This window comes from Phycodurus eques, chromosome 13 (genome assembly GCF_024500275.1).
Source record: "Phycodurus eques isolate BA_2022a chromosome 13, UOR_Pequ_1.1, whole genome shotgun sequence".
Classification (NCBI taxonomy): domain Eukaryota; kingdom Metazoa; phylum Chordata; class Actinopteri; order Syngnathiformes; family Syngnathidae; genus Phycodurus; species Phycodurus eques.
The window spans coordinates 12,219,287-12,234,964 of NC_084537.1; the positions used below are offsets into that span (position 1 = coordinate 12,219,287).

The window sequence follows — 15,678 nt, forward strand, 5'->3', positions numbered from 1 at the left end:
TTTCTCAAGTTCCAAGTTGAGTTTTTGTAGGCTGAAATGTCAAAATATTTAGGCAGACACAGATGACGGCGCATGACATAGCTGTTGTTTTTTGCAGTCTAAGTTAAATGTAGGTGTCTGTCCACTTCATGTAAATTATGATAGTCACTTTGAAAGTTTGATTCTGCGTGGGGCCACGGAATCTTGCTTGGCTCCATTTGATTGGTGAAATGGAGTCAAACGTCATTAGTGGTTGCGTTGGATTGGTGAAACAGCCGTGTGACAGCACACGAGGCACAAGTCTCTGACAAACCCAAACAAATACATACAGTACATCACACAAGCAATAATAAATAGATTAAAATAGAAGTAGCGAGCCACGGTGGCCGACTGGTTAGAGCATCAGCCTCACAGTTCTGAGGACCAGGGTTCAATCCCTGGCCCCGCCTGTGTGGAGTTTGCATGTTCTCCCCGTGCCTGCGTGGGTTTTCTCCGGGCACTCCGGTTTCCTCCCACATCCCAAAAACATGCATGATTGGAGACTCTAATTTGCCCGTAGGTGTGAATGTGAGTGTGAATGGTTGTTTGTTTGTATGTGCCCTGCGATTGGCTGGCAACCAGTTCAGGGTGTACCCCGCCTCCTGCCCGATGATAGCTGGGATAGGCTCCACCACGCCCGCGACCCTATTGAGGAGACGCGGCTCAGAAAATGGATGGATGGATAGAAGTAGCGAGCTGACTGTAGCTCAGTGAAGCAGAGTAAAAGTAGTTTCTTCACAAAAATACTCGAGTACCCTAATTTCCCGTTTATAATACACACTTGAGTATCATGTGCACCCCCAAAATTGAAAATTAGGAAAACCCTTCATCCTATGTATAATGCGTATCCATGACTTTCTATCCATTGATATATTTATATGCAATAAATGTTCGTGGTAACCCTCTCCTAATTTGTTTTTCTAATCAATTCTGATCAGTAATGTTAGTAATACTGAGGTTTACTTGTTCTTTAATAATGTATTTAACATTGTGGCGCACCCAAGTGTTTAGTTTTAACACTGCGGCTTTAAAACTAATTTATGGCTGTTCTAAAACACATACTGTATCTACACATATCTCATTTCACTGTGAAAGAATTTTCGAACTTTTACTATACCTATGTATAATACACACTTGACTTTTGAATATTTTTTGGGGAAAAATGTGCATTATACATGAGGAATTATGGTAAAAGTCAAAAGTATGTTGCAATCAAACTACTCTTAAGTACAATTAATTACAAAAGTTACTTAAGTAAATGTGTTGGTGTAAATCATGAGGAATTATGGTAAAAGTCAAAAGTATGTTGCAATCAAACTACTCTTAAGTACAATTAATTACAAAAGTTACTGAAGTAAATGTGTTGGTGTAAATGTAGTGTATTACTACCCACTTCTGGTTAGGAGACTTGTTAAGTCAAGGTTTGCATCTTGAAGCTTATCAAGAAAGGTTTTCACAAGCTATCTGCCTCACAAATTGTTTAATTTATTTTCGTGAAACATGAGCTGTATCATGGGTTCACTGGAAAGGCTGCAGATGGACAAAAAGCTCTCCTCAATTAATCGTTTGCCCTTTAGTAGGATGGTGAAATAAGCTTTGAAATAAAGTTTGTTTTGCATGTTAATTATGACCATTTCCTTCCTCCTCAAGAGGAGAATATGGTAAATCTTTCACTCAGTCCTTCCATTTGCCTTCTTCATTGCATGCAGCCTGACTCTACAAGTAATAATAAGCTCTGTATTTTGGTTCATCTGTATTTTAAAACTGAGTTTTGGAGTTTTTCTTTCCAGCTAAGTGTTGAGCTTTTGTGCAAGAAAAATGGCAGCATTGATAGGTTCTCCTAAATTCAACCTTTGTTTGCATGACACGGATCTTAAGCATCTGTGTGAATTATAACACTCGGGTGCCAGGAGCAAACCCAAAGCTTGACGTCAGAACCTTTAAGTCCCTTTCACAAGCTTAACGTTATCACCGCACAAAGACTAATATCTGTCACACGTTCAAACTTCAGTCATTCCAAACATCCAGGCAGACAAAATGGTTCAAGTAGTCACTGCGTTAACAGCATAAAAAACTGGTCAGAGCTTATGTAATGGAAGTGTTAAGATGTTGTGTTATGAGGTTTAAAAAAAAAAAAAAAGGTCTCATCATTTTTTGACAAAAAGTTAAAATTCCAAATATTATTCATGCACTTTCTCCCATGCATAGTCAATGTTTAAAATGCATAGATCATTAGAATTCTCTTGGTTACCACTATCCTTTGAAGGTCCCATAGTTTGGCTATTTAGACTCCATAGAGTGACTCTCTAACATGGACTTAGTATAAAAGTGTCAATTTAATTTAAAAAAAAACACCTTGGTTTTGTCATACGAGTGTCCAGAAAAGGCCCCTCTGACAGCTACCTCTGTTTGACCCAGTTTTGTATCCACTTTGTCCATATTTGGCGAAGATCACCCCGGTTCCTCCGATTGGTTGCCTCGGTGTAGAAGAACCACTTGTGAGAGCACACTTGTTTGTTATGTTGACAACGTTGGCTCGGGAGCGGAGAGGTAGAAATACGACACTGAATACGCATCCCTGGCTGATTCACTTCAGTGCAAGTCATCAGAGTAAACTAAGGTAATGACAAAAAAATTACATTGTTAATTATGTTGTGTTGTGCAAGATTGGCTCATGCGGTGATGCAAGGTACATCAACATACATTGGTGCTGAGCTGTGTCGGCGGCCCAGAATTTTAGCTCACTGGGATCGCTCTGCGCTCTCAAACCGGAGACATGGTCGCAGCTCCCACCCCTACAAAAAAGGTAGATTGCGGGAGGTTAGCTGCTTGAAAAGTAGATCTTGGGTCAAAAAAGTTTGGGCACCACTCTTCTAGATAATTGCAATTTGTAATGCAGGCATATTGTAGAGAATGATGTCAAGTAATGAAGGTGGAGCACACCGTGATATCAGGACTCCTCCCAAGTACACCCAAGTGAGTGATGCTGGGTTGAGAGAAGAGGGGGAAGGGGCCTACCTGTCCAGATGGCCGACAGGGATAAACAAGAGGTGGAGGTCTGTCTCTGTATGCGCTGGAGACGCTGCCAGGCAAAGTTTTCATGTTTAACTGGCAGGCATGGAAACTAAGAGAGAAGGAAATGGAGGGGAGGGAAACGAGAAGTTGGATAAAAAGTTAAGAGAACAAAAGGCAGTAAAATGAAAAAAAAGGACTCCTGGAGAGAAGCGGGAGAAGGAATGTAGGAGCAAAAGACAGAAAGAGCCATCCAGGGAAAGTGAGAACAAGAACCAGAGCAAGAGAGGGAGAATGGAATGTGCTAGTGCAGCGTTTCTTGTCTGAACTCCCCAAATTAATAATCAACAGCGATTTAACAGGAAGGAAGGGTAGTGCCAAGCCCCAGTCAGACGCGGCCCTCCCTGCTACTGGTGTTCCCCCCACCAAATCCAGCTCCCCCATACTCCACCCCAATAGCCCAGCAAACAGCTCTGCTCTGGGACCGAATAGGAGGCGCTGCGTGCCTGTGTGTCCTAGCTGAGCTGTGCCTGGCGAACAGCCACAGGGCTTTTGCTTGTTCAGGAGTTTTGATTAATCCTTTATTGTGCTCCACTCACGCAAAGAGCTAAGGCGAAGCAGCGATCGGGACAGAGTGGAAGAAAGGAGAGAAAGCACGACAGGAGAAAAGAAAAGAGGGGAAAAGAGAAAGGGAGGGGACATGGAAATGGGATCGCTCTTTTTTTTCCTTTCACTTTCTCCTGTAATCTTTCACTTGGACTCAAACTCTGTTTGATTTAGTCCACAGACAGTTGCAAAGTACAACGTATATACATAAGTATAAACATTTTGTCACTGACTAACTTGTTTTTTCCCCCTGCAATTTGTAATTCAACGGTAATGCAGATGTGCTTAATTCAATGTTGTTGTTTTTAAACCTCACAAATGATCGGTTGAGGCAAAAGAATTCATCCATCCATCAATCCATTTTCTACCGCTTATCCGAGGTCAGGTCGCGGGGGCAGGAGCTTTAGCAGGGATGCCCAGACTTCCCTGTCCCAAGCCACTTCATCCAGCTCTTCCGGGGGATCCCGAGGCATTCCCAGGCCAGCCGAAGGACGTAGTCTCTCCAGCGTGTTCTGGGTCGTCCCCGGGGTCTCCTCCCGGCGGGACGTGCCCGGAGCACCTCACCGGGGAGGCGTCCAGGAGGCATCCGAATCAGATGCCCCAGCCACCTCATCTGGCTCCTCTCGATGTGGAGGAGCAGCGGCTCTACTTTGAGATCCTCCCGGATGACCGAGCTTCTCACCCTATCTCTAAGGGAGAGCCTGGACACCCTGCAGAGGAAACTCATTTCGGCCGCTTGTATCCGGGATCTCGTTCTTTCGGTCACGACCCACAGCTCGTGACCATAGGTGAGGGTAGGAACGTAGATCGACAGGTAAATCGAGAGCTTCGCCTTTCGGCTTAGCTCCTTCTTTACCACAACGGATCGATACAAAGTCCGCATCACCGTAGACGCTGCACCGATCCGCCTGTCGATCTCACGTTCCATTCTTCCCTCACTCGTGAACAAGACCCCAAGATACTTGAACTCCTCCACTTGGGGCAGGATCTCATCCCCGACCTGGAGAGGGCACGCCACCCTTTTCCGACTGAGGACCATGGTCTCAGATTTGGAGGTGCTGATTCTCATCCCAGCTCCGGTCAGCCGCCTCAGCAATGGAGGTGCGGAACATGGTCCACTCGGACTCGATGTCCCCCGCCTCCTCCGGAACATGAGAAACGTTCTGTCGGAGGTGGGAGTTGAAACTCCTTCTGACAGGGGATTCCGCCAGGCGTTCCCAGCAGACCCTCACAACACGTTTGGGCCTGCCACGTCGGACCGGCATCTTCCCCCACCATCGGAGCTAACTCACCACCAGGTGGTGATCATTTGACAGCTCCGCCCCTCTCTTCACCCGAGTGTCCAAGACATGCGGTCGCAAGTCCGATGACACGACCACAAAGTCGATCATCGAACTGCGACCTAGGGTGTCCTGGTGCCAAGTCCACGTGTGGACACCCGTATGCTTGAACATGGTGTTTGTTATGGACAAGCCGTGATGAGCACAGAAGTCCAATAACAGAACACCGCTCGGGTTCTGATCGGGGGGGCCGTTCCTCCCAATCAGGTCTCACTGTCATTGCCCGCAGAACGATGGAGTCCCCAGCGGGAGCGCTCCCCAGCACCCCCGTGCCTGCGTGGATTTTCTCCACGCAGGCACGGGGAGATCACGCAAACTCCACACAGGCGGGGCTGGTGATTGAACCCAGGTGCTCAGAACTGTGAGGCAGACGCTCTAACCAGTCGGCCACCGTGCCGCCACATAATTTTCAACTTGATGCTATTTTAAAGCATTCTAATCTGCCATCTGTGTCATATAAGGTCTCAAGGTACAATTAAAGATTCAAAAATTATTTCTGTAAACAAATGCTTAAAAAGGAAATATATACAATAGTTTAGGTGAGTGGAATATTTTCAGTGGTACGAGCGTCCTCTGCTGGCATGCGAAAGAATCACTGCCTGAATACAATTCAGTTGTATTTAACTTAAATTCAGTCAGTCCATTTGCATTTCATCTTTAAGAAGGGTTTGTTTTCAAACATTTATTTGAGTACAGTTTTTATTTTACCTTTATATGGAACACATTTTAATTAAATCATTATTAAGTACAGTTATTTTATTTTACTACAGTTAAGCACAGTGCTAATGTTCAAACTGGATAACGTTCCAGTGGCTTACAATAATATTAAATATACCTTTCAGGGATAAAACATCTGCCTTGTGTTTAATGAACATTATGGTGGAACTTGGAGGGCTAAGTATTTTTTAAGGTGGTACTTTATGTAAACATTTTGAGAACCACTGGTTTAGATAGGCAGGTGTGCTTCTTGTGAAACGGAGGCTAAAATTACTTTTCATATGCTGGCCTTTGCATAGTCATGTGTTCTTTAACATTGTATACTTCTTGCCTAGTACCCAAATGATCCCCGTTTACTGTGCTGCTTTCAATCTCACGGGACCCGCGTGGCTTTCTGGAGACTCTGCGGCTCTATGTGTAAAGACCTCTTTATACTCCCGCAGTCGCGCGGCCAACAACGCCCGCATTGCATCACGTGACCGACGAATTGCTCCGCAAGGCCCTTCTGCGTAGCTTGCCGCGCACATGGCAAAAATAGTTGCTGCGCGTCGAACGCCGCGGAGATCATCTCTCGTGATTGGTCCGTTTTAGTCATTTTAGTTTTTGCCCCTTGGTTCTACATACCATCTCCGCCGCCACGTTCTCGATCGATTTTGCAGCATAATTAAACGTATCACCTGGTCATCTAGGTCCATTTGTTATAGCAGACACTGTTCCACCTGTCACCATTGTTGTGCTTTATCCCTTGTTACTGAAAGGAAAGTAAAAATGGCGGAAATGGCCAAAAAAATGCAGAGGAATCTCCACCCCGTGGTGTCCTAGCCAATACCAGCAGTAGCGACACCCCCGACTTGGAGGTGAACTGCAGTACATTTTAAAAACTGCGTGCGTGGGTTGCGCTCGAGTATAAAGGCAAACTACACACCGGATAGCCCCAGTGACGTCAGCGCGGTTGCCGTCCGCACAAGTATAAAGAAGCCTTAACAGTGATTTGTGTTGTTGTTTCAGCTGCTTCAGTGCCCGACCTGAGTGAGCAGTTCACACCACCAGAGACGGCTCCCGCCGCCCTCGTCAGCCTGATCCAAGCCATAGAGCAGAGAGGTAGATCCTATACCCGTGTCAGGCAGCCAACTGAATCGCCTGTTCGCCTCACTGTCTTTCCATCTATGTGTGACTGTCTCCCTCGCGCCATCTGCCTCTTGTCCCCTTGCCAGCGTTTGCACAAGTGTAGACGTAGAGACGAGTGGGTCCAGTCATGTTTAGAATTGCAAATGGCTAAGTGACATTACCTCCTTTGTTGACTCGAGTCGTTACATGTATAAACTCATAGACCTTCTACATCAAAGTTTCCTTTTACAACTACTACACACTGAGCACATCCCACACCATTTCCAGTCTTGTGCACAGTGCAGTCATTGTAGTAATTGGTCATTTCTAATTAATTTAAGTACAGTGTTATCTGGATTTAGGAGTTTAATTTGTTCCATGTCCAAGCTCGTAATTAAATTTATTCATAAATAAAATAAATTTTGCCCATTGAAATTATTTGGAATGCCTTTAATAGGATCAAGCCCCCTAAAAAGCGCTAGAATTTTTTGGTTGCGTTTTTTTAAGAAAGAAAAAAGAAAAAAAAGACTGTATTATATTATAACATAATAAAAGAGAATGTAAAGAAATAACTGGTTTTATAAAGTGTCATTACTGTACGTACTGTAGTATTTGTGTGTTGGATGTGTGCCTTTAGGGGGCGTGGCCAAGTGAGTGACATCAGAAGCTGGCGTCAGAGTTGCTCCTTCAAAGCGTTCTCATTTTGTGTTTTTCTGTTTGACTGGTTGGCCTTTTACAAAAACGGCTAAAAGTGTATCAGGGACTGTGGCTCAATTGCCCATATGTGAGGGCATGACAGGACCTTGGTTGCTCCATTTTTTTCCAGTTCACTTGAGCGGCACAGGTGTAAAAAATATTCACGTTCGTTACTCAAGTAGAAGTATAGATATTAGGGTTTAAAAAGACTTCCGTAGAAGTTGAAGTCTCAACTCAAACTTTTTACTCAAGTAAAAGTAATGGTTTCAAAACTACTTAAGTATAAAAGTAAAAGTAATTAAAGGGGGAAAAAACCCATAAATGACAAAAGCTTAGGCCGTGTTACAGGGGCCTATTGTGCACTGCTCCACCTCCCCCAAAAACATTTTTCTAAAGGCCATAATGACTATAATGTTATATTAAAATGTTACGGTGATGGCTACCTCTATCAGTTGCATATATGCCCATTGAAAATGATCACATTTCGTAGGCCTACAATGCAAATACATTAAAGAACCATGTGAAAGAGGTCTTCAAAGTATTTTCCCCACCGCATCACAACGTCCCAAGTCGAGGTCAGCATTCACCAGAACCTAGTACGTTACTAGGTCACTACAATATTTTGTCAATAACCGACTCATCATAACGAAAACTAAAATTCTTCACAATTAACTTACTATACAGTACTGCATATAGCAATATTATAAACTGAATACCAAGTCTCACATCCCCTACACCCCCTTGATAATAACAAACTTTCATTTTACTGCTACATCCATCCATTTTCTGAACCGCTTTTCCTCACCAGGGTTGCTGGTGCGCTGGCGCCTATCTCAGCTGACTTCGGGGCGAGAGGCGGGGTACACCCTGAAATGGTCGCCAGCCAATTGCAGGGCACATAGAAACAAACAACCATTCGCACTCACATTCACACCTACGGACACTTTAGGGTCTTCAATTAACCTACCATGCATGTTTTTGGGATGTGGGAGGAAACTGGATTACCCGGAGAAAACCTACGCAGGCACGGGGAGAACATGCAAACTCCACACAGGCGAGGCCGGATTTTAACCCGGGTCCTCAGAACTGTGATGTGCTAACTAGTCATCCACCTTTGCGCCCTTACCTCATTATGCTTTTTCAAATTAGATGGTTTGTAAAAGTCATTAGCTAGTGGTGCTTGGTTTTTCGGAGTTTGCAGCGCATTCAAAAGGAGTTGTTTTGGCATCCAACCATTTTGAAAAAAAATCTTCTAGGGATGTAAAAGGTTTGGCTGGCCTTTTTAGCTGTCAGGCTCCTCACTTCTGGTACTTGGTTGGGACCTTTGGTTTGGGTTCTCTGCCGCGAACATCTTTAGCGCTATGCTAATTGTCTGCTCTCTATGTTCTAGTGTGATGATTTTTCTTTGATTTGTTCCTTAATTTGTATCATGTGCAGGTGCGATGGATCACGTATACACCAATAGGGTGTCTGCATTGTAAATGTGTTCATACTTCTCATCCAACCGCAATCAAAATCACTCTATCCTGGCGTGATTTATCCAAATAGATGTTTTTTTTGTTTGCTTGTTTTTTTTTTTTGGTATGTGATTTTGAACAATGACCGTACATCATTAATTAAATAAATAATAATAATAATAAATAAATAATTAAGTACTATACAGATATTTGCGCGAACATGGAGAAGTAAAAAGTAGGCTGAAAGACAAACACTCCAGTCACGTATTGATACTGGCTTATGGCCATACTACCCTGAGAATGCCTGATATTGGAAGTTAAGCAGCGTTTGGCCTGGTTAATACTTGGATTGGAGACCGCTTGGGAATCCCAGGTGCTGTAAGCTTGGGTAAGGGAAGGAAAACGCAACTGGTCCTCCAAGTTGGGGGTTGAGCAGTAGGCCAATCATCTGCTCCCATAAAAAACTACGGATTACAAAAACCGCAATTGCGGCCTTATGTGCACGGAGAGCTCTAAAAAAAAAAAAAAAAAAAGTATAGATACTAGGAGTGTAACGGTTTACAGAAGCCACGGTTCGGCACTTGCCTTGGTTTTAGGGTCACGGTTCGGGGTCACAAGTTCAGTACAATAGGAAAAAGCAACAAAAGCTGTAGTGTAAGTTGTAGTAGTGGAACATTTAGAACTACCTGAGATACTGTAACTTGGTATAAGCTGTGGCATATTTATGCATGACTTAAAGGTATGCTTAATTTCATTTATTTACTTACTTACTTACTCATGTACTTAGTTATTTACTTACTTACATATTTACCAGGTTAGGAAATTGAGAACAGTTTCTCATTTACAATGCCGAGCTGACTGCAGACAGCAGGGCAAAACAAGGCAAAATAAATGCAATTATAAGCAAATATGATTTTTTTTAAAAAAACAAATAAATACATATACAACAAATTGAACAAAGTGATATCGTTATATATTTACATAAATACATTACATTACATTAAATTATATTACATTACAAGTGCAGCGATCACATGTACAATCCTGTGCAATATCCCTCACTAAGTTTTGAAGTGATGTTACTGGTATGAATGAGGCAAGTTCAGCTTTTCAAGTTTTTCTCGCCCCCCAAAAAAATTTTGTCAACATTGTCAGTAGTCATGGCAGACGACTACAGGCGCCTGCTGTTGAGAAAACCCTTTCATTGGGGACTGAGGTGGCAGGTACAACTAGGTAAAATGGTATATTAAAATTGTTTTTGTTTTGCCTTGTTTTATATTGCGCTGTGTGCAGCCAGGTCAACATTGCAAAAAATAATCTGTTCTCAATTGTCATACCTGCACAAATAAAAGTTAAATAAATAAGGTAACATACCAACATGGCTTGATTTGGGTAAATAGACTTATTAGCCTTCCACCCGCAAGAGGTATGGAATGTACTGAAATGCAATTCTTTGCACCTGTAAAGGGCAGGAACCATCGAGAGCTTTATGTGCGCCTAGGATGGGACATTTTAACAAGGCTTTTAATAAATACTTGGATGCTGGGTCCTCTATCACTGCATATAAGTGTGTAGCTGTTGAATTGTAAATGCCAATAGCTTTGGTAATATCTTTGGCGCTATCTTCTTTCAGATCTCGAGACTACTTGAAAACTATAGGGATAAGTTGTTGGACTGGATGTTTTCTTTAGTCTGGCTCAGTGACCGGCATATCTGGATGATGCCGTCTAATATGCAGTAGCATGTTCGACGTGTTAATGGTAATTCTGCACAGCTATCAAACAACGTCGACACACTGTCCTCATCCAATACACTACTCCACACACACACACTACTACACTACTTGTACTCCACCTCAGGAAACCCGCAATTTCCACACACAGCTGATGTAAATGAAATCAGCGGGTCTTCTAGCTGCTGTCTCATCTGAACTTGCCGTGATGGCAACTTTTCTTCTTCTTGTTTAATGGCAGTTGGCAAACAGTTTCAGGCGCATTATCACCACTTGGTTTGGAGTGCAGATACTGCAATGAACTCAGGCATATTCATTTTGTGACTGCATGCACAGAACTGTGACGTCTTGACAGTAACAGTTTGTGACGAATACATATACCTAGGGTTGGGCATCGTTTCAATTTGAGCTATTCTGGTTCCGATTCCTTATTTCGATTCCGGTTCCAAGCGATTCTCGATTCCGATTCTTTTAGGGGGCTGGGTCAAAAAGATTTTCATGGTTTAAATAAAATGTGTCCAAATTATGAACATCCATTTTCTTAGCAGCTCGCAGCATAGACTAAAATTAACATTTCACTCGAGGTTCTTTATAACCAGTATCAATATCAAACCTATGAACTAAAAGGCAATGTGTGTGGAAGTAGCCTAATTGACTTAATATTCATTAATTAATGTTTCAGCTAAAACTTAAATATAGCATTGTTAAAATAGTTATTTGGGACGGTTCCATCATGTCAAATGGTTTATATGTGCAAATTTTAACTTGACTTCCTGTTTTAAGCTTGTAGCCTTGTATTTTGAAGGGTACGCACCGGAACTCAGCATTTTGGCACAAAAAGTAACTTCACACGGCACCGGTGATTTATTTATTCATTTATTTATTTAATGGGTGGAACCAAATACTATAAAACACTGGATTCTGTTCCCTACCCACCGATGACACACAAGGTTATTGTTTGTGATACGGTGAGCCATTTATGTGAATTTTTTCCCAATTCATTGCGACGTAATGTTGCTACAGTGAAGTTTTAGCCCAATGTTAAATTAAGCTCCTTTTTTTTTTTTTTTTGTCACCGCCACTTACATTGGCCTGAAGACTAAAATAAACGCTAAAAACCATCAGTGCAAAAGTGCCAGCAACCGTTTACCTTGTTAGCTGTCTCAATCTTGGCATAGACTTATTTTATTGTTTCACTCACCCACTTGACTGAGAGGTGACTTCACTGAAGCTCCGCGCAGTGTAGGCTAAGGCTCGGAGCGCATCAGACGCTACACATTGTGAAAGCCTCTTTGGCGCAATGTAATCTTATTCCAAGTGTTAAACGAAGTCAACACATGCTTTTGTTTGCGCAGCCGGCGGCGGACACAATCACGTTATTGTGAGCATTCTTCTTCGTTGGTTTACGCCGCTTCTTCGTTGTTTTTGGCCACTTCTTCTTCGCGGCTCGAGGACTAGGCATCGAAACTGGGAACCAAAATTTTTCAATTTGAGCGGTTCCGGGAGAACTGGAACATTAGTCCTGGTTCCAATCGGTTCTCGATTTCCGATGCCCAACCCTTCATATACCGTTACAACCCTAATAGATACCCCAACATTTCTATTTAAGTAAGGTAACGACGTATTTGCACTTTGTGACTTGACACCTCCATTGAGTGGTAGTGTATATGAAGGTCGCTGGTAACCCAAATTTTGGCCAGCAACACAAGCTAAAAAACGTGACTAAGTGATGGGTTGTAACTAAAAAAAAAACAAACAAAAAAACGATATTACACCCTTGAGTTTTGGTTGATACCGATATCGGTCCGATCCGATATCAGCAATAATTTAATTATTTTGTAGTATGGAATTATTTTGTAGTATGGAATAGTGTGAAAGGCTTGTGATATTACTCAAACAGAGAACAATAATCAGCAACAGTAGGTATGAGAAAAAGAGACCCATCAATACTAATAGGTTACATAAAGTAACTGCACGTCTTGACCTCTGAGGAGCAGTGTAGTGCATGCAATGAGATACACACATGGAGTAACAAAGAAAATAGTCAAGTCAAAGTCCTGATCGAATATTGTTATTGTTGTTCACAGTTTGAAAAATATATGCATATATATCCATCCATCCATTTTCTTTACAGCTTATCCTCACGGTTGCGGGCTGCGGGAGCCTATCTCAGCTATCTTCGGGCGGAAGGCGGGGTACACCCTGAATCGGTCGCCGACCAATCACAGGGCACATAGAAACAAACAGCCATTCGCACTCACATTCACACCGACAGGCAATTTAGAGTCTTCAATCAACCTACCACGTATGTTTTGGGGATGTGGGAGGAAAGCGGAGTGCCCGGAGAAAACCCACTCAGGCTCGGGGAGAACATGCAAACTTCACACAGGCGGGGCCGGGGATTGAACCCCGGTCCCCAGAACTGTGAGGCAGATGTGCTAACCAGTCGTCCACTGTGCCGGCTATGCATATATATAAAGTATTGTTATATTTTCTTTTTGTATGTGTTTATACAGTGTTTGTTTACCAATATTCATACTTTTGAGAGATTAAGTGCCACAAGTTTTTGTGAACAAAAACAAAGAAAGAAATTAAATCTTTGATGTATTTGAACATTCAATAGGTGTTTGGTTTTACAGTGAACTTCAACTAGCCTGTCAGTAAACCATTTTATGCAAGCACCAATCACTCTTATTCCTTGCTACTATGGTAGCACCTTAGCAACCTGTTGTGATCACGTGGGCTCTGCATGCCGTCCGGGTGCTGCTGGATAGAAGTGCTGGAGTGTAGCATGGAATATACTGCTTGTATAAGAGTGGTAAAATTGGAGATTTTAGATCCAGTCCGATCCGTTACGATACTCATTTTTTTGCTGGCATCGGACAGATATCCGATTTCAAAGATCCGATTGGGACACCCCGAGTAGCAATGGTGCTGAAAAGCATCTATGAATTGGATGCATACACTCTACTTGCACCATATGGTTTTCTTAACTATCCAAGAGATGGGTCTCTCTCAAGAAATTGTCTTCCTGATGAAAACTTTCTAGACTAAATGTTCCTGGAGGATTTTATGCATTGGAAAAGAGTAATGTTGTTATCCACAGTTCCCACCGTCTTTCCCAAGTGGAAATGGTGAAAAAAATAGTTTATACTGGCTTGTACTGTGTATGGAAAATCTTATATAAAATGTTTCTCTTGAGTTGGCCAAATGTGGATTTACCAGGTGGATTTTGCACATGGATCTGAAAAAGAACAAAAACATCCATGGATAACATTGATGATGTCATACTGTAGGGGTGTCTGTCCATGTATCACGGATGTTGGGCACACTACTCCACCATGCAATAGTCATTCAAGAAAATTTTCATGTGTTTGAGTCTTGAGACTGTAATAAACCACACCTATTTGAATATGACAAGTACAATGTAGAATGTTTTACGTAAATCAGCTAAATCAGGAACAAGCTGCTGTACATGTGAGTGCTCGCTTCTCTCAACTTCAAATTGGTACTTATTACTTATTCATGGATTAACCCATTTTGATAACTAGCAAATTACCTTTCTGAATTACATAAAGTACCCTTTGTACACCACCGACCATCTCTTTAAATCTTTCTGCTATTTACTCTTTGTTTTGTCTGTATTTCCCAGGTCTGGACTCCCAAAGTCTGTACAGGATGACTACTAGTTCTTCTGTTTCAGACAGCCCAATCTACAGCCTGAGTCCTGGTGAGTCAACCCAGGCCATTTGTCATTGACGTGGGAGTCAGCGAATAAGAATGTAGAGTTGGCTGTTCTGAGCACAGGTTAGCAGCTGGCTGTTAACTGGCCAAGCATTAGCCAGTCTGTGTGTTAAATGCCTGGGTTGTCAGTTGTGGCTGTAGTTCGATTTGTTTATAAATGTGCTTAATAGGTGTTTATTTTGTTACAATTTAAAGCATTTCTATCCTTGACCACTTGTGGGGGCATTACAACACATTCTAACTAGCAGTGGTAGGCTACTGTATATTAAATTAGTCAGTTCTGCTTTGCAGTACACACATTGCACTTTGTTTTCAGTGAATGATACCAGGCGGCACGGTGGCCGACTGGTTAGAGCGTCAGCCTCACAGTTCAGTTTTCTCCGGGCACTCCGATTTCCTCCCACATCCCAAAAACATGCACATTAATTGAAAACTGAAAACTCTAAATTGCCCGACGGTGTGAATGTGAGTGTGAATGGTTGTTTGTTTGTATGTGCCCTGCGATTGGCTGGCAACTAGTTCAGGGTGTACCCTGCCTCCTGCCCGATGATAGCTGGGATAGGCTCCAGCACGCCCACAACCCTGGTGAGGAGAAGCGGCTCGGAAAATGGATGGATGGATGGATGAATGATACCAAAGTTTGGACATTCTGTGTCTTTTACGAACTATTTCCTCCTGACTTCTATACACAGTGGTACGTGAGTCTGCAGTAACAGTCTGTGTAAAAAATTATCAATGCGAAGCTTTGAGGCAGAGATTTTGCTTCTACTTTTTTGTAATCGAATTTTTAAAGTTATTTGATTAATTGTTTCACCTAATTTGACACATTTCCATTAATACTGTATCTTCTTAGCATGACTTGTCATTTTTAATATCCATCCATCCAGTTTCTGAGCCGCTTATCCTCACAAGGGTCGCGGGCCTGCTGGAGTCTATCCCAGCAATCATCAGGCAGGAGGCGGGGTACACCCTGAACTGGTTGCCAGCCAATCGCAGGGCACATACAACAAACAACCTTTCGCACTCACATTGACACCTACGGGCAATTTAGAGTGTCCAATTAATGCATGTTTTGGGGATGTGGGAGGAAACCGGAGTGCCCGGAGAAAACCCACGCAGGCACGGGGAGAACATGCAAACTCCACACAGGCGGGGTCGGGGATTGAACCCCGCTCCTCAGAACTGTGAGGCCGACGCTCTAACCAGTCGTCCACCGTGCCGCCCATTTTTAATATACTGTACATAAACA

General features: G+C 42.8%; 1 protein-coding gene across 6 annotated transcripts in view; it reads left to right on the forward strand.

The window, feature by feature from the left end:
* The window catches only part of pik3r2 (phosphoinositide-3-kinase, regulatory subunit 2 (beta)), a 50,414-nt gene that overhangs the window by 20,034 nt on the left and 14,702 nt on the right, over window positions 1-15,678 (forward strand). For all 6 annotated transcript variants that reach the window (XM_061693442.1, XM_061693447.1, XM_061693441.1 and 3 more), the window contains 2 exons: window positions 6,702-6,794; window positions 14,338-14,415. In XM_061693442.1, the coding sequence (XP_061549426.1) occupies window positions 6,702-6,794; window positions 14,338-14,415 (171 nt within the window). The remainder of the gene's footprint in view (window positions 1-6,701; window positions 6,795-14,337; window positions 14,416-15,678) is intronic.